Source organism: Brassica napus, chromosome C1, assembly GCF_020379485.1.
Source record: "Brassica napus cultivar Da-Ae chromosome C1, Da-Ae, whole genome shotgun sequence".
NCBI lineage: Eukaryota > Viridiplantae > Streptophyta > Magnoliopsida > Brassicales > Brassicaceae > Brassica > Brassica napus.
Genome location: NC_063444.1, coordinates 22,187,399 through 22,212,009, shown reverse-complemented (window position 1 = coordinate 22,212,009; position 24,611 = coordinate 22,187,399). Strand labels below are relative to the sequence as shown.

General features: G+C 36.6%; 1 protein-coding gene and 1 long non-coding RNA gene across 2 annotated transcripts; one reads left to right on the top strand and one right to left on the bottom strand.

Annotated features, from left to right (window-relative positions):
- Window positions 1-248: 248 nt before the first annotated feature.
- LOC106417970 lies at window positions 249-23,576 on the top strand. Its single transcript, XR_007318610.1, has 6 exons — window positions 249-1,663; window positions 1,769-1,836; window positions 2,139-2,494; window positions 19,554-19,655; window positions 23,027-23,140; window positions 23,277-23,576. It is a non-coding gene; the product is annotated as an uncharacterized LOC106417970 (long non-coding RNA).
- LOC106377722 lies at window positions 4,577-8,327 on the bottom strand. Its single transcript, XM_048746141.1, has 2 exons — window positions 7,388-8,327; window positions 4,577-7,351 (listed from the first exon to the last, which is right to left on the bottom strand). The coding sequence occupies exon 2, from the start codon at window positions 7,069-7,071 to the stop codon at window positions 6,136-6,138; it is 936 nt and encodes a 311-aa protein (XP_048602098.1). The 5' UTR covers window positions 7,072-7,351; window positions 7,388-8,327; the 3' UTR covers window positions 4,577-6,135.
- Window positions 23,577-24,611: the final 1,035 nt, after the last annotated feature.

The window sequence follows — 24,611 nt, the reverse complement described above, 5'->3', positions numbered from 1 at the left end:
TTAAAACTATGAGGAATCAATGAGTTTTGTGGAGATGCAGATTGGGTTCATCAAAGATGAGAATCATATATATATGGTTTATAGAGGGGCTACAAATCAGGAACGTTTAAGATCAAGCGATTTAAGATGGGGAGATGAAGAGTTCACCGGTGAAAAAATAGATTACGAACACACATGGTGCAACTCTGTAACTCAGACTTGTCTGAGACAATGATGAAAATAACCTTAACTCATGTTAAACGACGACAATTTACAATATGGAAAAAACAATAATTGTTGCAAACTTGAGCTTTTTTTTTATATAACGTGATGAATCCCATTTAAAAAAGAAACGTATAATATACTTGTAGGCCCGGCCCTTAGAGGAAGCCGAAGAAAGCAAGGGCTTCTGACCTTCATAAATATATATTAGTTTTGGCCATCAATGTACAAAGTATGATTTAGTTTAGTGGTATAAATGTTGGTGTTTATATCTCAATAACCCGGGTTAGAGCCATGGGCTTGACACTTTTTCATAGTTCTAAAAAGTAGGGTTCACAAATTGTTGACGTGGCGCGCTGAGGATTGAGCGAAGTACACCATTTTAATGTAGATTTTAATCATTAATATTGTTTACTAATATATAAATTACTTAATTTAACTGATTTAGTAAGTTCAAACATGTGGTAGAGAAACGGATCAGAAAAAAGGAAATTTTGTTTGTGTGTTATCGGTTATAATAAGTTACTAGATTTTGATCCGCGCTTTTAAAGCGCGGGTTTATTTTTCTCTTAATGTTTTTTATAAAATTTGGAAAATTTTGTGACATGTAATATGTTCATGTATTTTTTATGATATTAATTTATTTTTATTTTATTCCTCAGTATTTATATATATAAAATTGAACTTGATTTTTAAAAAAAAAACTTAAAGTGGTATTTTTTCAATCAATCTTCATTTATATGTACCGACTTTTTCAAAGAGTTTTTTTTAACAGATTTAACTTGTGAATAAACTATTATTATATTATTTTTAAAAAGTTTACTTATATTGAGAAAAAGAAATATTAATAATTATGTGTGAATGTTTATTAATATAAATATTATAACTTGGCCCAAATGGTCCAAACGAAAATATTTGTACAGACAAAACTCGGCCCAATATAAAACTCGACCCAAATGAAATATTTGTTCCGACAAAATGAACTTCCGCGTGCTGATCTTGGCCCAAAATAATTTGGAAGTATTCTGGTCATAACTTGCAAGATATTTTACCATTAGTTTGGCCCAATCAGTATTTTATGTAAATATCCATTTTATGTATTTTATGTTGATAAAACCCATGGTAAAATAAATATTTTAGATTTCTACCGACAAAACTCGTGGTCTTTGACCATCACGTTAAAAAAAACAGTAAAGGAAAGATAATTCTTTTGTCTGGGACGTTTCTTTTTCGGTAAAATTGTCTTCAGGTTCACCTCTGAAATGACGATTGAGATGCCATTCAAAGCTCCAAAAACACAAATCCATGGTGGTAATGACGGAATCAAGGTTGCTTGAAGAGGTGAACACGTTCTGTAGCAAATGAAAGAGCAACCGATTAATCTGATTTGGATCAAAGTCAAACCGACGATTCAGCACACGGAAGATCCACCAAGTGCTTCAACATTTTCCGATCTATTTAGGTGATATGCCTCTAACTTTTTCTTTTAGATTAAGACTAGATTCTTTACACATCTGGAACACCGATCAAGATCTAAAAAAAAATTCTTAACTATTTTGCATGCAAGATCGAAGGGATGTTTGAGAAGAACCATGGTTTTGAGATGATTGTCGATATTTGAAAGACAACAAAATGGTAATATAATATCACTTCATGAAATTATCCATAGTTAACAGTTAATCTGAGATTTTTAAACTTCTAATGCTTATATTGTTATTCATGAAAACGGTAACAGTTAATCTGAGATTTTTAGGTTGCGAACTGAAACTGGTAGTTAGGATAAAAACCGGATATTTTTTGATGATTGTTGATTGAAGTATGGTGTTTTTTTATGTCTGTTAGATGGAGTGTTTGAATTGTTCAAATACCTCCAATATCATTATTGTTCAAATTCCTACGGTTTTGTTTAAAAGGGTTAATTTTTTCTTTCTTTTCAGGAACAATGTACTCTCGGAGAAAATGAAATATTCCGATCACAACTATCAAAGAGATGTCATTCGTCTATGGACAACAACATTATTTTAAATTCAAAGATAAGTTACTTCCTGATACTTTTTCTTCTTTTACATTAATATAAAAGTGTAACTTACATATAAATATAACTTGATTAGTTACAGATTTATTGACATGGGACATAGATGAGAAACTTTAGGTGTTTTATATTTGAGTCCGTTGACTAAAAAGTGTTACAATTCTTGACCTGGTCATGCAGTTAAAAGTTTGAAGACACAGATTAATTCAGCTGAAGGACCATGGGACAAATACATAATGCCAAAGCAATACGAACCAATAAGTAAGTGCATTTTAGGAGGTTCAAATTGTATAGATTAGATTGTGAACTGATACTGGTAGCTAGGATAAAAACCGGAGATTGTTTGATGAATGTGGATTGAAGTGTGGTGTTTTTTTTGTGTGTTTGATGGACTGTTTGAATTGTTCAAATTACTACAATATCCTTATTGTAAAAAACTTGTTTGAAACAAATTGTTTTGCTTAAAAGTAAATAAAAAGCAGTATCAAATTGGAGGTAGTATAACTTGTCCTGAGAAACAAATGCAAAACGAAAATCAAAGATTCGCGAATATCTCTTTGAATACCACATTCATTGTTTGACGTTGAGGCTTGCCTTCAGCGTCGACAATCAAAATCTTCAGTCCTTTTTTAGAAGTCACTCTAGAAATAGCCACATATAGCTGGCCATGAGAGAAAACAGGTCTCGGTAGAAACAAACCAACCTCCGAAAGTGATTGACCTTGGCTTTTATTGATTGTTATAGCAAACGCCACAGCAATAGGTAGTTGCCTCCTCCTCATCTTGAACGGCAGTTTTTTATCTGAAGGTGTTATTGAGAGTCTAGGAAGAAAAGCAGTGTGACCGACCTTTTCCCCTGTAATGACTTTAGCCTGTATCATGAAGTCAATACATTTCTGTAATTTGGAGTCTAGTACCGTTCATTAGTCCCCCTATAGGATCAATGTTTCTAAGCAACATCACAGGACACCCTATCTTCAATCTGAGACTATGTTTAGGTAAACCTGATGCCTTGATTTTGTTCAGAAAATCTGGAGTAAGAGCTTGGTCATTCTTTGAAAACCTATCTGAAGAGTCTATAGAATCAGAGCTCAAATAGAACATTTCCTCACCTGCATTGACAACGAAAATTTTAACTTATAACAAACAAATCGTTAATTGAGAAGTCGGTAATCTAAACAAAAACGTATCCACAAACGAACCTGGCAGCTTGTCCAACATATGCTGATTAATCATGTTCACATCTTCATTAGTAGGACAAAGTATTGCTCTTTCTTGAAAAAACTTAGGTTCTCTATTCTGCAGTAAAGAAACAGCATCCCCATATACTGCTTTGCTTATAGAATCTATTGGATCATCACCATCAAGAATCAAAAACTCATCTGGAATAGTGATTAGAGCTTCACCATCGTTTCCATCACCAATTTTTCCATCTCCAACATCTAAAATCCACTGCGAAAACTCCTGTAATTCTTTTGCATCTTCAGGTGTGAGATCATTTGACATCAGCCTCATGTTCTTTGTTAGCTCTAAAACTTTAACATGCTTCCAGAGATAAAAGAGTTAAGTGACTCCAGAACTATTTCCGGCCTTCCAGCTCCATGAATAACTGGCAGTACTTGTCTAAAATCTCCACCCAAGACAACTACTTTCCCGGCAAATGGTATGTTATCTTTGTTTCCAATTATATTTGCCATGCTTCTATCCAAAGACTCAAAACAGTGCTTACTCATCATTAGAGCTTCGTCCCAGATGATAAGAGAGGCTGCTTTCACCAAATCCGCCTGATCAGTTCCTGGTACCAGATTGCAATAAGAAAACTCATATGGGTTTATAGGAATCCCGAATCTAGAATGTGCTGTTCTTCCTCCTGGTAGCAATAGAGAAGCTAGTCCACTTGATGCCACATTCAGACAGATTTCACCCCTCATTCTGATAGCAGCAGAAAGCAGCTTCCACAAGAAGGTTTTTCCAGTTCCACCAAACCCATAAACAAAAAACACACCTCCTTTCTTAGTAAAAACAGCATCGGTAATCTCATCATAGATTTTCCTTTGTGCATCAGTGAGTTTTAGAAAGTCACGATCATGATCAGCTTTTAACTCCTCCCGGTTGTAACTGAGCTCATCCATAATCAGCACGTTTTCATTAATGATGTATGGGATTGGCTGTGGCAAAGAGGTCCAGTTAGCCAAAGAAGTTCCATTACTTTTTAAAATCTTTTCGATCTCTATAAGGGCTGCTTCTTTTTTTTCTTCATCCGACAAACAAAGATATGCGTGTGTCACAAGTTCAGATTCGTTAAGTGGTGTTTTAGTAATATAATCCACGCAATCAGACTCAAATAAATATCATATATTACCTGGTCGATGCAGTTGCTGTCTTCGTTTATATTGAATGTCCTCAGAAAGAAATTCCCAAGTATTCTCCCACACCTCTTCAGGCTTTGACAAAGTACCAGACATTAACATGATCACAAATGCATGGCGCATGTATGATGCCGAACCAATAAAACTTGTTCTCACAAGCTCATCAATATATTCTTGATCATCTTCAAGTAGCCCTCTTGCAAAACATGTCTCTTTATATGTTTCATAAACAACACCGTTGAAAGTTCTTATGTCCTTATCCTCAAACGGACCTTTAACAATGTTTAGCAAGACACGCATGTAGTAAGCTTCTTCGATCTTACGTGGTGCATAATTGATTCTCCCAATACTAAATCCTTTCTTTCTATCATGAAACTTCTTCTCCTTTTTATTCCAAGTAAACATTGTTGGAATCTCAGCTAAAGTCAGAGTCCGAGCAACTTCACTAACCTTGCACAATTCGAACCAGCCCAGAAACATAGTATTTTCAATGAGATTTCGGCTGGTCACTTTTTCGTATGTGTCATCATCCTTAAAAACAATGATCTGTTTTCCTGGTAGGTGAAATTGTATTCTCTCAACTGGAGTTGATCTATAATGTATTGGGAACTGAAAGATCCTCCATCCACCTTCACTTGCAGATACATATCTGTAAAAAAATTATAGTCATAGATGTTAACTTTAAAATATTTTAAAAATCGAAATATAAGCAAAAACAGAGTCGAAATAATTTGCACCTGCAGTTAAAAAAGTCATTTGATCTCATTTCTACTCTCTTCTTTTGAAGCTGCATTTGTGCAAGTCTCAGAATTAGGCGCACTCACATCTGAAAAACATTAAAGCAAATCCGTTAGTAGAGAGCAGACAATGTCATACAAAAAAATACACTGCTCACAGCAGTTAAATAATTACTTCTAATGCACGTTAATCACCTGCTGGTACAGAACTATTTTCTTTCGACGAACCATTATCCGGAGGTTCAACAGCAACAGTAACACGATCCTGCCTTTATTAATATACTTGAATAAGTATTTTACAGCACCATTCAGATTGCACCATTCCACATTAATGTGAGCTCGATAACGAAGAGACAACTCCTTGTTATAAGGTATGACATGGGTGTTGTCACACTTGAATCCTTTTTTTCTCTATAAATCCATTCCCCTCTTTCCTTCTTCTATAAACTGGAAATCCTTCCTTGTTCACATATGTTTTTTCAACATGAGGCTTAGGATACTGCTTCGAACATTGCCCATTCTCCATGCATGGAGAGTTTAAATTAACAGCTCCACAAGGACCATGGATCATCATGTCCTTAACCACTTCATAAAGCTCTGGGTCTTTTTCTTTATCTGGAATTTCTGCTGAGATGATTTTGTCAATGTCATCGTTTGTTCTAATCTTGGAATAAGGATGCATGAATAACAGAATGTGTGCATGGGGTAGGCCACGTTTCTGGAACTCAATCGTATACATTGCTGCAAAAAAAATAAAAAAATTAGACTGATAAATTACAGACCAAAAACAGGAATGGTCAAATCGTACTGAATAACTCACCCGAAGATGTCTTCCCCAAAAGTTGTTTATCTGTTAAATCTGTCATAAGAGATTCCAATTTGATTTTAAAGATTCTGGAGAGAATCTCTGGCCTATCTTCAACAGTAAGCTTTCTGGGTTGTAGATGCCTGGTGATCTCCGGCCATTTAGGATTGCAAGTAAATGTTATAAAGTAGTCAGGAAACCCAAAATATTTACAGATAGCCATGGCAACTAAATACATATTCTTCATGTGTCTTGCTCCTCCCGTAAAGGATGCTGGTAGCACAAATCGACTTCCTTGGTCATGCATATCTGTTTTGCCCGAGTTTTCAGCTTGTTGGATAGAGTCATAGCTGTCCGATCTGAGACTTTTCTGGTTCATTCTAAGGTAAAACAGCCTGTTCGCCTCAATTGTTGTATAACCATCGACCAAAAATTGCTGAAACAATCTTCTCGAATGGAGAAGAGTATTACACTCATTCTCTCTTTCTTGTAAACGAAACGCATACCATTGTCTCATGCTGAGTGCCTTCGTCTTTAGCTTTGCTGTTGCGTCCGTTTCCCTCTTTTGAATCCCAAGTCTGAACCCATCTTCACCATATGTAAAGATCAGAGGATATTGAAGAGCCAGATAAGCAGGGTGAATTTCACTAATCCTCTTAAGCCATCCCGTCTGTTTCTCTTGCAACACAATATTCCTTTTATCCATGTCCAAATTGAAATCTCCAGGAATTAGTGCAGCTACTTCAGATGCGGTAGGAGTATCATATGTTCTTCCATCTTTCTCTCGACTACTAATGATACGCATATGAAATGTCTGGTCAGGATTAGTGTCAAATCGATCACGTGCTGATCTAAATTGATGGACATAGGGGTTGCACTCGTCTAGCATAGCCATTAACGCCTGTATAACTTTTTTTCCTAAGTTCATCTTTCCTTGCTTTTTCAGTTGATTTCTTGTATTTTCTGAGAAAAATATAAACGCGAGGTCGTCCAGATTAGTTCAAACTCATTTATTAACGAAAATCATATCTCAAACTGGTTAAACTATGAATCAAAAAATTACCCGAGAATACCAGATCGGTTGACTATCTCATTTTCTGTGTCAACAATATAAAGCTGACCAAACTTGGGTTCACCGTTTGGTGGCTTTAGACTACCCATCAAATGGTAGTTCTCTCCTTGAAGCTGAAACATCTGAGGGCCAATACCTTTTTTAACAGAGCGAAACATCTGAGGGCCAATACCTTTTTTAACAGAGCGGTCCACTTTCCCACCAAGAGATGTAAATGAGAAAACCATGTTGATAACTCTAATATTCTCACGAAAATATCTACTCATTTCATCATCCTCTGTCAAAAATATTTTCAATATGGTGGGGGAATCTCTTAACAGTGGCAGCTGAACCTGACCGTGCCCACAACACATTGAAAATTTAGGTTTACGGGCATATCTCTTCCTCTTTATGCTTTCACCATACCACATGATAGCCCCACAATGCTCACATTTATGTGTTGCATCACCTTCGTCGATGTATCCTGAAAGTGGGAAAAAAATGAACAAACACTACAAGAAAACACAAATTTAACGACGGTCAAAATCGTCGTTATTTCCTCGTAAAAGAAGAGTTACGAGGAAATGGCGATAAAAGGCGTTTCGTCGTTATACGTTTGTCGTAAGAGAAGATTCGTCGCCATTTCCTCGTCCATTAGCGAGGTTATATTTTCCTCGTAAAGAAGAATTAAGTTTTCCTCGTAAAGACCACGTGGGCTTTCCACGTAACGCGGTTGTTGTGCTTCCTCGTAATAAACTCGAAAAGGATTCGTCGTAAAAGACCCGCAAAAACCTCTAAATATATTCGTCGTAATAAAAACGTAAAGAACACGAAAATATTTCGTCGTAATTGAATCGTAAAGTATACGAAATAGAATCCACGTAAAATCCTCGTTAATAGTTCCTCGAGATTTTGTCGTTAATTTTCCTCGTTAATACATCGGGAATTAGCGACGAAATTACTTTGTTTTCTATTTACTGAATTTATAAATAAAAATAAAATAAAAATTATATTTATTTAATTTATTAATAAAATTTTAATTGAAATTAAATCGAATAGAAAATTTTTTTTTGGCCGAATCAAAATGAAATTATATAATATATAAATAAGTTTTGAATTTTAAAATACAATAACAAAAAAAAAACTAATGCTGCATTGCCGCGTCGTAGAATTCCTCGCTCCTTCTCGAGAGATCTGCCTCGTTGACTTGCACGGATGTCTCGCCTGGAATGGGGTTTTGTTGTTTCATGGTCCTGAACATGGCCTCCCATTCCGGATTTGTGGCCGCTATGACGTCCAAGAAGTTCTCGAGACCACTCATACGAGCTGTGAACGACGTTTTTGTCGAGGCCAACTCGTTTTGTGTCGACGTCAGCTGATGTTGTGTCGTCTCCAACACGTCGCGCAGCTGAGAGACTTCATCATCCCGTCTCTGGCCATAAGAGGAAGTCGCTCTCGGAACATCGTTGACGGAACCAATCCCCAACACACGTCCCTTTTTCCTAGGAGCGACCTTAAAAAACAATAAAATATATATTAAAATTTAAATTTTAAAGTAAAATGGAATTAATAAAAAATTTATATAAAATTTACCTCCTCGTAAATTCTATCCACTTCTATTGTGGATAAGACGACGGGTGATCCGTCGGCGGACTCCTGCGCCAGCTGGGTCTCACGCTCGTCAATACGAGCTGCCACATCATTGTAGATCTTCTCAGACTTCTCATCTACAAATCCGCCCGCCTTGTTCTTGTGGGTCCGATCGAAAAGTTCCATAAGAGTCGGTAAACGTCCCAAATCCTTGGCCTAAAAACAGTTAAGAAAGTTTTTATTATATATATATATATATATTAAAAATCAAAAAGTTAAATATTTAAATTACGTACCATTTCCAAACGGACGCGGGCGTGTGGCTTTTGGCCCGTACTATGTTGCATCGCCCTGTGGCCGTGCTCATCTACCGAGTTACGGGAGGCGGAGCAAGACTGGGCGACTCTCATGGCATCAGGATCCCTCCAATAACGGATGAGGCCATCCCACACGTCTGTGGTGATGGTTGAGGGTTTGCCCCGCTCATAGCCCTTCACGATCCAGTCACCCTTCCAGTTGGAGACCGTGTCCAACAAACGTTTCTTCGCCTTGTCAATAAACTCTTTCCGCACCTTCTCAGTGACCCCCATGGACTAATTAAATTTTTGCTGCAAAAAAAAAAATATTAATAATTAGTTTAGAAAAATAAAATTTAAAAAAATATAAATCAGGAGTAAATTGTAAAAACTTACAGCGTAAATCTTGAACCACGTCCTTCTGATGTAGATCGGAGTGGATTTCCAGTTGGGATGTGCCATGGAGAAGTAACCTTTAATCGTCTCGGTTACTTCTGTTGCAAGGCAGTTATCAACCCCAAACCTGAAAAAAAAAACAAATTTAAAGTTTTAAATATTTATTAAAGTCACAAATGAATTTAAAAAAATTAATGTAACATACATACCAGAGAGTTCCGTCAGGTCGGTCGAGGTCTATGATCGGTAAGCCTTCTCTGCCTGGCAAACCGAGAATGTCCTCAACAGTGTACTGAGAGTAAGGACAACTCGGTGGCACCATCAAATCAGCATGAACCTGATTGGCGGGCATCTGAGGAGGCACATGAGGAGCTGGCATCGGATGAGGAGCAATCGGAGGAGGCACATGAGGAACTGATGGCGATGCCGTAGAAGAAGGCGAGACTCTCTGAGAAGATTGAGTCTCGGGGACGGTCTCCTGCTGACCCGAAGAACCGGGAGCTGAAGAAGAACCGGGAAGTGAAGGTGGGTCTAACCGACTACCCGGTGGACCGAACATCTGCGAGTAGTGAGCAGTACGCTGGTGCTTGCGAATAGTCTGCAAAATTTAAATTTCTAAATTAAAGTCAAGAGTAAAAAAAAAATTATGAACAGTATTAACTACGTAATTAATAAAATTACGAAACCTAAATTTTCTAAACTAATTTCGTAAACTAAATTCCCTAAACTAACCACCTAATCTAAATTCCCTAAACTACTTAGAGAGGAATGAGAGACTTACCATGGTGAGAGGAAATAGAGAGGCTGTAGAGAGGAAATAGAGAGGAAATGAAGAGGGCCAGCGGTTTCGCCTATATATAGGATTACGGTTCGTCGAAGATTAATCGCAAAATAACGAGGAAAGACAGAGGCCCGTCTTTCGTTTCGTCGCAAGGCCCACGCAAATTAACGAGGAAATACAGAGTCCCGTGTTTTTTTTGCGAGGAAATACAGAGGCCCGTCTTTTATTTTACGTCGTTCTTGCGACGATTTTTGTTTTTATCATCGATTTACGTGCAAATGGCGAGGTTTTTTTTGCTAACCCCTAAAATCTTAAACCCCAAACCTCAAACCCTATCTTTCTTATCTCCAAACCTCAAACCCTATCTTTCTTATATTTCTTATCTTATACTTCATATATTTCTAACCCTTTAACTTCAATATATATATTTTTTTGAATTTGAAAGGTTTAATACGTTGAAAAACAATTTTACAATATCTTACGTATCAAATATGAATGGTTTAATATGTGTTTCCAATATCTTACGTATCTCGTCATATGTGTTTCCAATATCTTTTTTCTCTTTTTTTTTTAAGTTTATATAAAATAGAAAATAATTTTTTTTAGGGTTTGCACATTTGGGGTTTAGGGATTTGGGTTTCATTTTAGTTTAGGGTTTATATTTACCGACGAATTAACGACGAAAAGTAAAATAAAAAGCGAACCTCGCTCATTCCACGTAAGTTCACGAGGCTCTTACGACGTTTTCATCTTACGTGGAATAAGCGAGGTCCGCTTCTTTAATTATAAAGCGTCTCTTATTCCACGTAATTTCACGAGGCTGTTACGACGATTTTTGTTTTTATCATCGACATTACGTGCAAATAGCGAGGATTTTTTTGCTAACCCCTAAAATCTTAAACCCCAAACCTCAAACCCTATCTTTCTTATCTCCAAACCTCAAACCCTATCTTTCTTATATTTCTTATCTTATACTTCATATATTTCTAACCCTTTAACTTCAATATATATATTTTTTTGAATTTGAAAGGTTTAATACGTTGGAAAACAATTTTACAAATTTTGAATTTGACATATCACACAACAAATCAAACACACTCTACAATTTTGAATTTGACGTATCTCGTCATATGTGTTTCCAATATCTTTCTTCTCTTTTTTTTTAAGTTTATATAAAATAGAAAATAATTTTTTTTTAGTTTATATGAAGTAGGATGGGGAGTTTTAGGGTTTGCACATTTGGGGTTTAGGGATTTGGGTTTCATTTTAGTTTAGGGTTTATATTTACCGACGAATTAACGACGAAAAGTAAAATAAAAAAGCGAACCTCGCTCATTCCACGTAAGTTCACGAGGCTCTTACGACGTTTTGGTCTTACGTGGAATAAGCGAGGTTCGCTTTTTTAATTATAAAGCGTCTCTTATTCCACGTAAGTTAATGAGGCTATTACGACGTTTACTGTTACCGTGGAATATGCGAGGTAATGTATTATAAATCGTCGTAAAATTCCCGTGAGGTAACGTGGAAAGTACGACGACTGTCTCTAAACCCCTAAAACGAAACGCCAAACCCCAAACCACATCTTCTTTATCTTCTACTTCATATATCAAACACTTCTATCCTTTAACCTCAAGCAATTCATTCTAATCCAAACCGAAAATTATAAAAACACAATTCCTTTACTTATAATTAATGTCGATATCTTATTTATAAATAAACTCCCATTATCTTTAATATAATATAATAAATCAAACTCATACAAATATCAAATACATTAATCGGATTCATCGACATTCTCGTCATCACTTGAAACATCATCATTTTCATGAAACTCGTCTTCAACAGCTTCCTCCGTGGGATCTTCGGTAAGATCTTCATACTCGTGATTATGCGGATCAATGAGAAGGATGTCATCAATTTCTTGTTCAGGTTCATGAACTTCATTTATTTGTTCTTCTTGCAATGGTGGTTCTTCTCCTATGATGATTCGTCCTCGAGGTGTAACTTTGATCACGGCTAACCAATTTATACCCGACTCTCTCATCCGAGGGTATGGAAGGAAGCTAACTTGGTCTGCTTGTGAAGCTAAGATGAAGGGCTCGAATTTGTTGTACCTCCGGCCACCGTTGACATCTACAACACCGAATTTGTTCAACCGAACACCTCTATTGACGACGGGGTCGAACCATTCACACTTGAAGAGGACGCATTTTAGCTTCAATATCCCTGGGAATTCGACTTCAATAATCTCCGTCAAGATTCCGTAGAAATCTGTTTCTCCTTTCACACAAATTCCATAGTTACTGGTTGCCCACTGTTTACCATACTCATATGTGTGAAAAGTATAGCCTCGTGTGAAATACATCTGTGATGTGGTGACCTTTACAAGTGGAGATTGAATTACTTCGTGTAACCACTTAGGATAATCTGCATCGTCGTCATAATCAACCTATTTAAAAATAAAAAGAACGTTGAAATACAAATCATTCATGTATGAAAATTTTAAAAGTATTTGATTAATACCTGATTCTTCAACCACTTAACAAAGTGTTGATCTTTTCTTTTGTCTACGTCACTTGTGGATATACCAGGAAATGTTTCTTCGACTTGTGAAACAAACATGCTGTAAAATCACATTTTACATGAATTAATCTCTCCCAATTATATAATGTATACTCAATTTAAGTTACCTTTCAAAATAACGCATCAATGGATCCTCGCAATTGAGTAGAATATAGGTGTGTGCACTATGAGCGTCTTCTTCACTCGACCACCAAACCTGTTTTGATTTCCCACCAAGTCGTCCAATCTGGCTAAAGATTTCTGGAACACCAACAACTGCATATGTGGGCGCAACGCCACCATCATCATATCTTCTTGGAGCTCTTCTTCGGGTACGTACTTTTGACGCAAAGTAGTACGATGTGAAGTGAGAAACTTCTTCTGTCAAACTTCCAGCAATTATAGAACCTTCAACTTTGGCGAGGTTCTTTGCTTTTCCCTTCAAATATTTCATGGCTCGCTCGTACTGATACATCCATCCGTAATGTACCGGTCCACGAAGCAATGCCTCATATGGGAGGTGGATAGCTAGATGCTCCATCACGTCAAAAAAGCCTGGAGAAATATCTTCTCCAAGTTGCACAATAAGATAGGAATGTTCTCCTGAAGCTGTTCTACGACTTCTTCTTTAAGAGTGCGTGTGCTCAAATCCCTGAAAAATGCTCCAATGCCTATTCCAAAAACAATTAAACACATTGTTAGTCAAATACTATTATTGTAAACTAAACCAATTTAATATTATTGTCCTATTGTAAACTACCTGCAAGTGTGATATTAGGAGTTTTCAAGGCTCCTAAGACAAATGTTGTAGTATAGTGATTGTCGAACCAGTTCTGAGGGATATTAAAGCACCGAGAATGCTAGTACTCACTTAATCTAAGTGCAACCAATGATTTAGATGTGTTTTCAACTACTACTAATACTAGAAATCAATAACAGAATGATATTTTCTTGACTAAGGGAAAAGAGAACTCATGGGCATAGGGATCAGACCTTGGGTGATCAAGTATCAAACTAAGGATGACAAATGATCAATCAAACTATCAACCTTAAGTCTAGACACAATTCTAAGCAGGCTCTATGTCTAGATGAATGCTCATTTGCTAACATATCTCAAACATCAAATGTCTTTGGTTGAATAATATGAAAGCAATCATTACTAACAAGTCTATTAGCTATCTTAGCATCTTTAACAACAAATGTCTTTGGCAAAGTATACTAAAAGCCTAGGAGAGTTGTCTCAGGCATTTCATCAAACACCTTTCGGGTGGGAAATGCCTATTGATCAACTTTTGAGTGGCCAACTCAGAAGATGCATTAAGAATACTCTACTAGCAAGGAACAAGAATGATCTACACTAAAACATCCTAGAACTAACCTAATCACCCTTAATCTCCCTAACCCATGAATTCAAAAGGTGATTACTCACTAATCTCCATGATTCCTCTTAAACCCATATTGGATTTCAGATTAATCATTCAGAGAAAATACAGATAATAGAATAGAAATCAACAGTAGAACATGTGATCAATGAATCAAAGAGATCCCCTTTTTCAAGGTTTTTGGTGGTTTTCTTCAGAACAAAGATAGATCTGCCTCCTGGTGGCTTACAGAGTATTAAAACATAGGTTTAGAAAATAAAAACGTGCATCATGAAATGACCAAAAGGCCCTTGAGAAATCATAAGTTCGAGCAGAAATAAGACGCGGAGCGACCTCCGCTCGTCGCTCCGAGTAGTCGCTCCACACTTTGGGAGCGACCTCGCTGTGTCGCTGCGAGAGGTCGCTCCGGACTCGTTCTCGCGTTCCCGAGTGATGAAAATGCGAGCGACCTCCGTTCGTCGCTCCGAGCAGTCGCTCCATGCTTCGGGAGCGACCTCGCTGTGTCGCTGCGAGAGGTCGCTCTGGCTCCATTGTGTTGTTGTCATGCGATAGAAATGCGAGCGACCTCGGGGTGTCACTCTGGCCAAGTCGCTCTGGGCTTCGGGAGCGACCTGGAGTGGTCGCTCTGATAGGTCGCTCCGGGTCAGTTTTCGGCTTCCACCGGGATGAAATGGCGAGCGACTTCTCTGCATCGCTCTGGTAAGGTCGCTCTGAAAAGGCATGTCAGAGCGACTTGCTGGTGTCGCTCCGGGAAGTCGCTCCCAACGCTCTGCTCGTCCAATGATCATCTTTACACCTCTTTCGAGCTCCAAACACACCCAAATGTCTCCGAGAACTCCATGTGGTACTCCAATACCTGATAAAGACTTATGTATGCAAAATGCAACCTAAACATGGCTAAATCCTAGTCTATATGATCAAAATGCACATGGATGAATGGATAAGATAATGGAAATATACAAGATATCAAAGTGCTTCATGTACGTTTGTTGGAAGTAGCTCCGCAAATGCAAATGGCAGAAGTCGTTGCATAAAGACATGACAATCATGACTCTTCAACCCGGAGAACTTTTGACCCTTTTCAACACATCTTGAAAGATTTGAAACATACCCATCAGGGAACTTCACTTCTGATGCCACCCAATTGAACAAAACCGACTTTTTTTCTGAAGACAATCTAAAAATTGGAACGGGAACTTGGCCATTGCTTTTTATATGTAACTCACTTCTTGAGCAAATATCCGGCAAGTCCAACCTCGATTTTATGTTGTCTTTTGTCTTCCCTGGGACATTCAATATTGTATTCATGATGTTCTCAAAGAAATTCTTCTCTATATGCATCACATCAAGGTTGTGGCGCAGAAGAAGATCCTTCCAATATGGTAACTCCCAAAATATACTCTTCTTGTGCCAGTTGTGATGAACACCGTAAGAATCAGGCATATTACGAGGGACATGCCAATTACCACCCCAGCGAACTGTTTCGTTAGCTCCGTAGTAGTCGATTTGCGCTTCAATTTGTTCTCCAGTTAGATATGGAGGAGGAGTGTCTCTCACAACCTTTTTGTGCCTAAACAAATTCTTGTTTCTTCGGTACGGATGGCCAACTGGAAGAAATCGACGGTGACAATCGAACCAACTTGTCTTTCTACCATTCTTCAGTTGAAATGCATCTGTCGTTCCATTACAATATGGACAAGCTAATCTCCCATGTGTAGTCCATCCAGACAACATCCCATAGGCAGGAAAGTCACTTATGGTCCACAAAAGCATAGCTCGCATCGTAAAATTCTTCTTCGTTGAGCAGTCATACGTCCTCACCCCTGTTGACCACAAATCCTTCAACTCTTTTATCAGTGGTTGTAGGAAAACATCAAGTGACCTTTTTGGATGCTTCGGACCGGGTATTAATATGGTCAAGAATAAAAACTCCCGTTGCATGCACATCTCCGGTGGCAGGTTGTATGGCGTAAGAAAGACTGGCCACAATGAATATTGTCTCCCTGACATTCCAAATGGACTAAATCCATCTGTGCATAATCCGAGGTACACATTCCGGCTATTGCTAGCGAAATTCGGATGTACTTTGTTAAAATGTTTCCAGGCTCTTGCATCTGATGGGTGAGTCATCTCACCATCCGTCTGAGTATGCTCGGCATGCCACCTCATCTTTCCAGCAGTCTGCTCCGATTGGTACAATCTTTTCAATCTATCTGTAATTGGTAGGTACCACATCCTTTGGTACGGTACCCTATTAAGTCCCCTTCCTTGCGGCTTGAATCGTGGTTTCTTGCAGAATCGACATTCTTCCAACTTCTCATCATCTCCCCAGTAGATCATGCAGTTGTCGATGCAAACATCTATCATCTCCGAAGGCAACCCAAGACTATAAACCAGTTTCTGAATCTCATAATAAGAATCAGCAGACTCATTGTCTTCCGGCAAATACTCTTTAAATAAATCTGCCCATTCGTTCATGCAACTTTCAGGTAGATTGTGATCAGTTTTAATATTCATCATTCTAGCAGCCAATGACAATTTAGAGAGACCTTCTCTACAACCAGTGTAAAGTGGTTGATTTGCCGCATCTAACATTTCATAAAACTTTTTTGAATCTATGTTAGGTTCTTCATCTTCATCATCATGAGCTACGAATGCATCAGTTACCATATCATGAACCCTATCATAATCTACCATTGCCTGATCCTCCTGATGGTAACTATGTGCATTATGCAATTGATGATCAACCGGTTCTTCTTGAAAGTTGCTATTACTACTACTAGCTTCATTCTGATCATAACTATAACCTTCTCCATGTTGAAACCAGATATAATAATTTGGCGTGAAACCTCTATTTACTAAATGCTTCCAAACATTTTCACGATTTGCCAACTTTGAATTGTTACATTTTCTACAAGGACAGAATATTTTACCGCTTTCTTGGGCGAGCGGTGTAGAATCTGCTTGATGCATAAAACGCTCCAACCCAGCAAGATATTCTTTCGTCACTCTCCCGTTAGCATCTCTATGCATATACATCCACCTCCGCAACTCGAAAATATTTCCCAAGCCCGACATTTTTTCACGTTTTTTTTTCTTGTTGGTGTGCTTAAAATTATGTTCAAACCTCCATATTTATAGAAAATTTTCGAATCTGGTAGTTGAATTTTGCTACGAATTTACGACGAAATATTAGGTTGGTGGCAAAAAAAACGTGTTAAGTTGGTGGATTTCTCGTTCTTTCCTCGTAAGTTATTTCCTCGTAAAAATCATGCTAATTTTACGACGAATTTGCGACGAAACACATTTTTCTCGGAAAAACCACGTCAACTTACGACGATTTTACGAGGAAACGCATTACTCGGTATTTTACAAGGCCGTTACGAGGAAACTTTATTTCCTCGCAATTTCATCGTTAAGTCAACGTAATTTCACGAGGATTAGTTTTCATCGTTAAATTTCCTTGCTAAAACTGTGTTTTCTTGTAGTGAAAACTAATTGGTAAATTATAGGCAAGCACAGTCAATGAAACGAATTAAACTTAAAAAATAAAAATTTAGCCAACTGTTTTTCCCCTTCGAAGAAGTTTTCCTTTTGGAGGGTCCAACTGTGTCTGATTCTTTTGACATAATGTCAAAATTCACATTTGATTCAGACTCCGTGTCACTTTCTTCACTGCTGCAATCATAATGTTGTTCTCCTTCGACTTCATATGCACCTTTTATTTTAAAAATTTCATGTTAAGTTCTATCGCTATTCTCCATATTTTTAACATTAAAGAACATTAAACTATCCATAGGATTCGTGCGTATTAATTACCCTCATAATCATGATATATAGATTCATCATTTTCTTCACTCGAGTATCCATCACCATGAAGGCCAACTCCTTCTGTTTCTGTTGCTATAAAACAAAGCATGAAGGATATATAAATTCCTCAAAACAATGTATACATAATCAGTGAATTCAATACGCCCTTTATAACATAAACAACATACCATGAACTGTTTTTGTTTTTTTTTTTCCAGAGGCAACAGCTTTTCCTTTTCCTTTTTCTGAAAACAAACAGATTTTATAAATTATGCAGACATAATGTTATGATCTTGATAACTTCCCAAGGCTTCTCAGAAAAAAAGATAACACAAATAATAATCACCTTTAGCTGTTAATCTGGACTTAGATGATTCAAATGTAGGAGTTAGAACCTCTTGTTGTGTCTGTGTCCTTACGGTCGTATCAGATAGAGGTATAGAGCTTGTAGGAAAAGAAGTTGGTGGTGTGTGAAGGTTAGAACGGGCTGGTAAATGACATCAGAACCACAATTTAATAAAACCAAAACCGTAAAGAGCAATACAACACGTACACAGGGACTAACTGAATAGCACATGACTTACATGAAGAATCGTTCTTTCTTAGCCTCTTAGCAGATGCACACGGGTTTCCTTTGACTTGGTCTTCTGTTTTAGTTCCAGTAGGCGTAGTCGTTGAATGAATTCTTGTATTCGCTCTAGTTCTCTCATCATGAGTTGGAGTGAGATAAGATTGTTGTGTCTATGTGGTTCCAGAAGGAACTTGATTGGTAATATCAGATAACATAATTAGTTCTCCTTCAATGGAATTTGTTGTTCTCTTCCTCTTATAACGAAGACGTTGAGCTATTAAGCGTGAACTTAACGAAATGGGTGGTATCTGTGAGTTAGCTTGGGCTTAAGACAGTAAAAAAGATTAGTAATGCCCGACAATACAATCTCAAGCAAACTAAATTTTACAGGATAATGAAGACTTACAGAAAATGTTATCAGTCAGTTTTTAACCTCTGAGTTGGTCCCTGTATGATTGTATTTTCCTTAGAAAAATCAATTGTCGCTGAATTGATAGTGCTTTCAGTGGACACGATGTTTGCTTGTGCTTTGTCAAGTATGAATTTTATTACATGAAAACAAAACGCAACACATCATTCCTGAACACCAATCCAATATCTTTGGCAAGGACGACTTACACAAGATAGCTGAATTCTTGTTGTTAGCAATAGTTTCATTGTTTTTTGTACTGTGTTTTCTCTTACTGGTAGATCCAGTTGGTACTGTCTTTTTGGTTGTATCTTTCATCGTTCTCTGCTGCAAAATAGACTCTGCGTTATTCTTTTGGCCAGATTGAAGAATAATTAGTTAGGGAATATAGGATACTATCTTGTTACTGGATTGCCTGCGCAAGTTTAGTTATTGTCTTTTTTATTTATGGTTAAAAAATAAACTATAGTATATTGAATTACCTTTGTGAGTATTAGGGGTCTATTTTATAAATAGGTCTCAAAAAAATCATTGCTAACCATCATCAACTTTGATCTTCCAGGAGCCGGTTTACTTAAGGTGCAAGAAATCAGTAGATGATTTGGACATGGCAACAATGGAATCTCCCTCATAGATACGCCCATATAGAACTCCCCTTGATAAAGTAAGCCCATTCTTAAAACCATATCTAATGCAGGTTAGGTATGAAACTGATTGGTAGTTAGGGAACACAGTGGATTGCAATACATAGATGTTTGGAGGTTAGGTATGTAACTGATATTGGTACCTAGGGAACACAGTGGATTGCGATACATAGTTACTTTTTATGAATGTAAACAATCAAAACAGTTAACAAATTTTAGTCTACAGTTGAGCAATTTTAGACTAAATCATAGCTTACACAGCAAGCAATGCTTTTTAATAAATATAGCAATTAACAAATTAAAGGAAAAAAGGCAAAGAAATTATCTGAAGAATACTTTATTATAATAAGTTTAACCAAAAACATAACCAAAAATAAAAAACGAAAACCAAACAATTATTAAAAAAAAAAACCAAAACATGAACTCGCTTCAGAAATAAGAAAGCAAAAAAAACAGAAACTTCAGGCTCGCAGATTTAGGTCTTCTTGCCTGCTTCAGCCTCCAAATCACTCATCTTCTCCACCTTGATAGTTTTTGAGCGAAGATTCTTTGAAGTCGAAGTGATATCTCGTGGTGGGTCTGACCATGCTCCCTTTCTCTTCGTGGATGGTGTGGTGGATGGTGTGGACAATCCTTCAATGTGTTCTTCATTGAGATTGACAGAGTTCTGCAAAATAAGAAACATAAACTTTAGCAAGTCTCATTATTAATACAACAAATGCATTAAAATTTATAATACTTCACATCACTCAAAATAAGAATACAGTCATACCTCTTCTCCACTTGTAAGATCTAGATCTTGATCAGACTCAGAACTCTCAACATTGGCTGACTCAGTGAAAACAATTTGGCTTTCACGGTAGATTTTCCAACCTTGTAGATTTCAGATCCATACGAAACATGTTCCTTTTCCACAGAAATTCCAAATGTGAAAGTCTTTCCAACAACAGCAAGAATGGCGTCAGGCAAATCTGTAGGATCCTCAAGCTTGATGACAAAAAGACCAAATCAGAATATATTAGTAACAACTCAAGAATCTCGAAAATAACTCAAAATAGACACTATGTAATGCATACCTCATCAAATGATCCATTCAAGAGAGTCGCAGCCGATTCGACGATCATTTCCTTGGCAATTTGGTCAAGTAACATCAGTTTTGTTTCTCCTGTGTCATCCTTAACAATCAAATGGAGCTTAAACCTACAAACAAAAACATCAGTAAGCAGATTGCGTAAATGAGAGTCTAATTAAGAATGTTTCAAAATACATACGGTTTGAATATACAAAGTGTTCTAAAATTCTCACCTTGGTGACACACTTGAAACATTCTCTTTGCACACCTCACGCCACCAGAGATGTGTAGTGACCTCCTTTCCATGAATTGTCTTAACTAAAGTTCCCACTTTCACCACCTTTTTGTTGCATGTGCAGCAACCAAAGTAATACCAGCCCCAATCCGAGTCAATACCATAGACTTTGCACTCGACCAAGCACTTCTCCACCTAGTAAATAAGGTGGTTTTTAAATATAATTGAATCACTATAAGAAACAAACAACTTCAATAAAAAAACGAATGGTTACCTGAGTGGATTCAAGATGTCCATGGATGGTTCTCTTGGGAAAGAGCATCCATTTGTCACGCTTGTCTTGGATACTTTTCACCTCTTCCAAATCAAGTGTTTCATCATGACCCTCACAAATGGCGAGGTGTTTAACCTCATCAACAAACCTAACAAACGTTTATAACCAAATAATATAAGAGAGTAGTATAATATTACATGTATAGGCAGTAATTATCATATAATTAAAAAAACACTACATTTGTTTGAAAGCCGCAGTTTCTGCTATGTCAGGATTAATCAAGAGCAGTGATGCCTCAAAAGCATTGGTGATTTGGAGTTCACCTGCAGATTTTATAAAAGTAAATAAATATTATAACATGTTCCTTACAAACCCTATTATAAGGTCATTAATAGATTGAAGTAAGCTTATACCTCTAAATCTCCCAATCTTTGCAAACCTTATTAGACAAATGGGCTTCCCTTCTTCGTCTTTACTACACCCCTCGTAGAGGATCTCCGCAAATTTACCCCACAGACAGCAGGGAACACGAGCATCACTATTTAAAATATAAAGAAAAATATCAGCATCACCAATTTAACTTGATATCTAAAAAAAATAGTTTGTTCAGGAATACAAACTTCATGTCGCGAAGGGTAAACTCCACTTTCATTCTTGGTTTGCCTGAGACTTGAATAGTTTCAAGATCTCCCAAGTCCATAACTCGACCAATCACATCTTCAAAAAAAAAACATCAATACTTAGCCAGAGGCCACAAGAGTACAATAGATAAGAAGATTGCGTAAATAATTACCAATGAGAAAACATGTTTTCAGTGATCCACCCAAAACAGTCTGGAAGTCCACCAAGCTTAGAAACATGTCTTCGTTGATAAGAGAAGACCTTGTGATTGCCGTATTCTGAATGATGCTCATTTTGAAGGGATGATCGGTTGCTCGGTACATGCCAGTTGAAGGACTGAGGGTGAAATTCTGAATGTGCCTCCATGCTCGAACAAAACTTAGGTTCACCCCTAAGGTGAACCTTTAAATTCACCTCCCCTTTTATTACCAATCAAAATGCTATATAAATTAATAATAAAATATATTATTTTTAAAAAAAAAAATCTAAAATAATTGAAAAAAAATAATGAAGCTCATTTTAATGACGCTAACGCCATTAACTAAACCTTAAATCTTAAATTCTAAACCCTAAACCTTAAATCTAAACCCTAAACCCTAAACCCTAAATTCTAAACTCAAACTCTAAACCCTAAACCCAAACCCCATATATTAAACCCAAATCTTAAACCATAAACCCAAACCGTACACTCTAAACCCAAACCCTAGACCTTAAACTCAAACCCTAGATCCTAAACCCAAACCTAGACTCTAAACCCAAATCTTAAACCCTAAAGAAACAACATCAACATTAACCCAAACCTTTAGGATATAGGATTTGAGTTCAGGGTTTACGATTTGAATTTAGGGTGTAGGGATTAGGTTTGGATATATGGTTTGAGTTTAGAGTCTATGAATTGAGTTTAGGATATAGGGTTTGGGTTTAGGGTTTATGGTTTGGGTTTAGGGTTTAGGATTTGGGTTTAGGATTTGGGTTTAGGATATAGGGTTTGAGTTTAGGGTTTAGGATTTGGGTTTAGGATATAGGGTTTGGGTTTAGGGTTTAAGATTTGGATTTAGGGTTTAGGGTATAGATTTAAAGTTTAGGGTTTAGTTTGTGGCGTTAGTATCATTAAAATTGGCGTTATTATTTTTTTTCAATTATTTCAGATTTTTTTAAATAAAATTAATCTATTTTATTATTAATATAGGTGGTATTTTGATTGGTAATAAGAAGAGAGGTGAATTTAAAGATTCACCCTAGGGGTGAACCTAAGTCTTGTTCTCCATGCTCCAACAGGAAGAATGCGGCCTTTACTCTCCATGTAAGTTCTCTTGCAAGAGGCATGTATTTTACATCCCTAGTTCAGGTTGAAAAAAATTGAGGAGTTAGTGAACAAACGTAAAGCTATATATTACGCTAAACAACAAATAACAAAACACGTATTAGAACACTCACAGCTTCATCGGATAGCACCATCTCGAGGGTGTCCCCGTGCACTGGGTTGTACTGCTTCCAAGAGTGCAGAACCTTCACATGTACTTTCCAGCCACTCTTGAAGGGTTTCACATCTTTCAAAGGGGTCACTTTCATTGCGGAAGACATTTTTTTTTTGATTGCTAATGTAGTTGTGAGTAAATGTGAGAAATCTTAGGCATGTTGTAGGTGTTTATATAGCAGTAGGTTAATCGATGGTTCTAAATGTCTGGTCAAAAAAATATCTCTTGTATATTCTTAATTCAATATAGGAAACCCTTAGAGTATTGATCAAGAAAAAATATTTAGAGATCGATATTGTTTTCGGTTGTTTACATATCTTAACAATATTTACAATTCTGTTGGTTTAGATATCTTTTTTAACATAAACGAATTAAATGAAACAAATATTAGGGTAGTTATTATGTATGCTTCATGGGCAAGCTATTATGCTTCATGGGCAAGCTAGTATATTCTGATTCATTAAAGGGAAAATCGTTAGAGAATTTATACTGTTAAGATATGTTATACTGTTACCGAATTTTTGAATATTTGCTTGCCGTGGGCCATTTAGACAAATCGGTTAGGGAAAAATCGTTTGGGCCTACATTCAGGCATGTGCCATTTCAAAAACTTTGAGACAGAACGTGTTGATCGTAATTCACGTAAATACCCTTTATTATTCTTCGAAATGTAAGGAAGCATTAAAAAAGAAAGGGCAGGCTAAAGTAAAAAGGACAATAGGATTCTGCTTTTATAGTATAGATTGAGAGAATCCAAGCACTCTCTTTTGGATACCGGAAACATCTCCCAACCCTAAAACAACGTTGTTTAGCAAAAATAGTAATCTCTAATATAATCGACGTAATCCCATATTTAAAGCTATATATATATATATATATATATATATATATCTTCTCTCCAATCTTCTATTCAAAACATTTTTTTCATATACCTTTTACCCTCAAACAATGAGGACTAGATTAAGATCCGCGCCTAGCGCGGAATGAACATTTTATATAAACTATTTTATAGATTATATGTTTTTTTACATATTATGAAATAATAAATATATATTGAATAATTAAAAGTCAGTAACTATCATATATATAATTAAATTAATGCAAACATATAGTTAAAAATTTTATTAATCCAAATAATATATTTTTTTCTATTTGATATGATATATAATTAAATTTAAATGATATTCACATATATAGTATATTTTTAATATTAATATCTATTAAATGATGCTTTCTACTCATATAGTTTTTAAGGGGAATTTCATATTTATCACTTTCATGGTACCATTATTCATC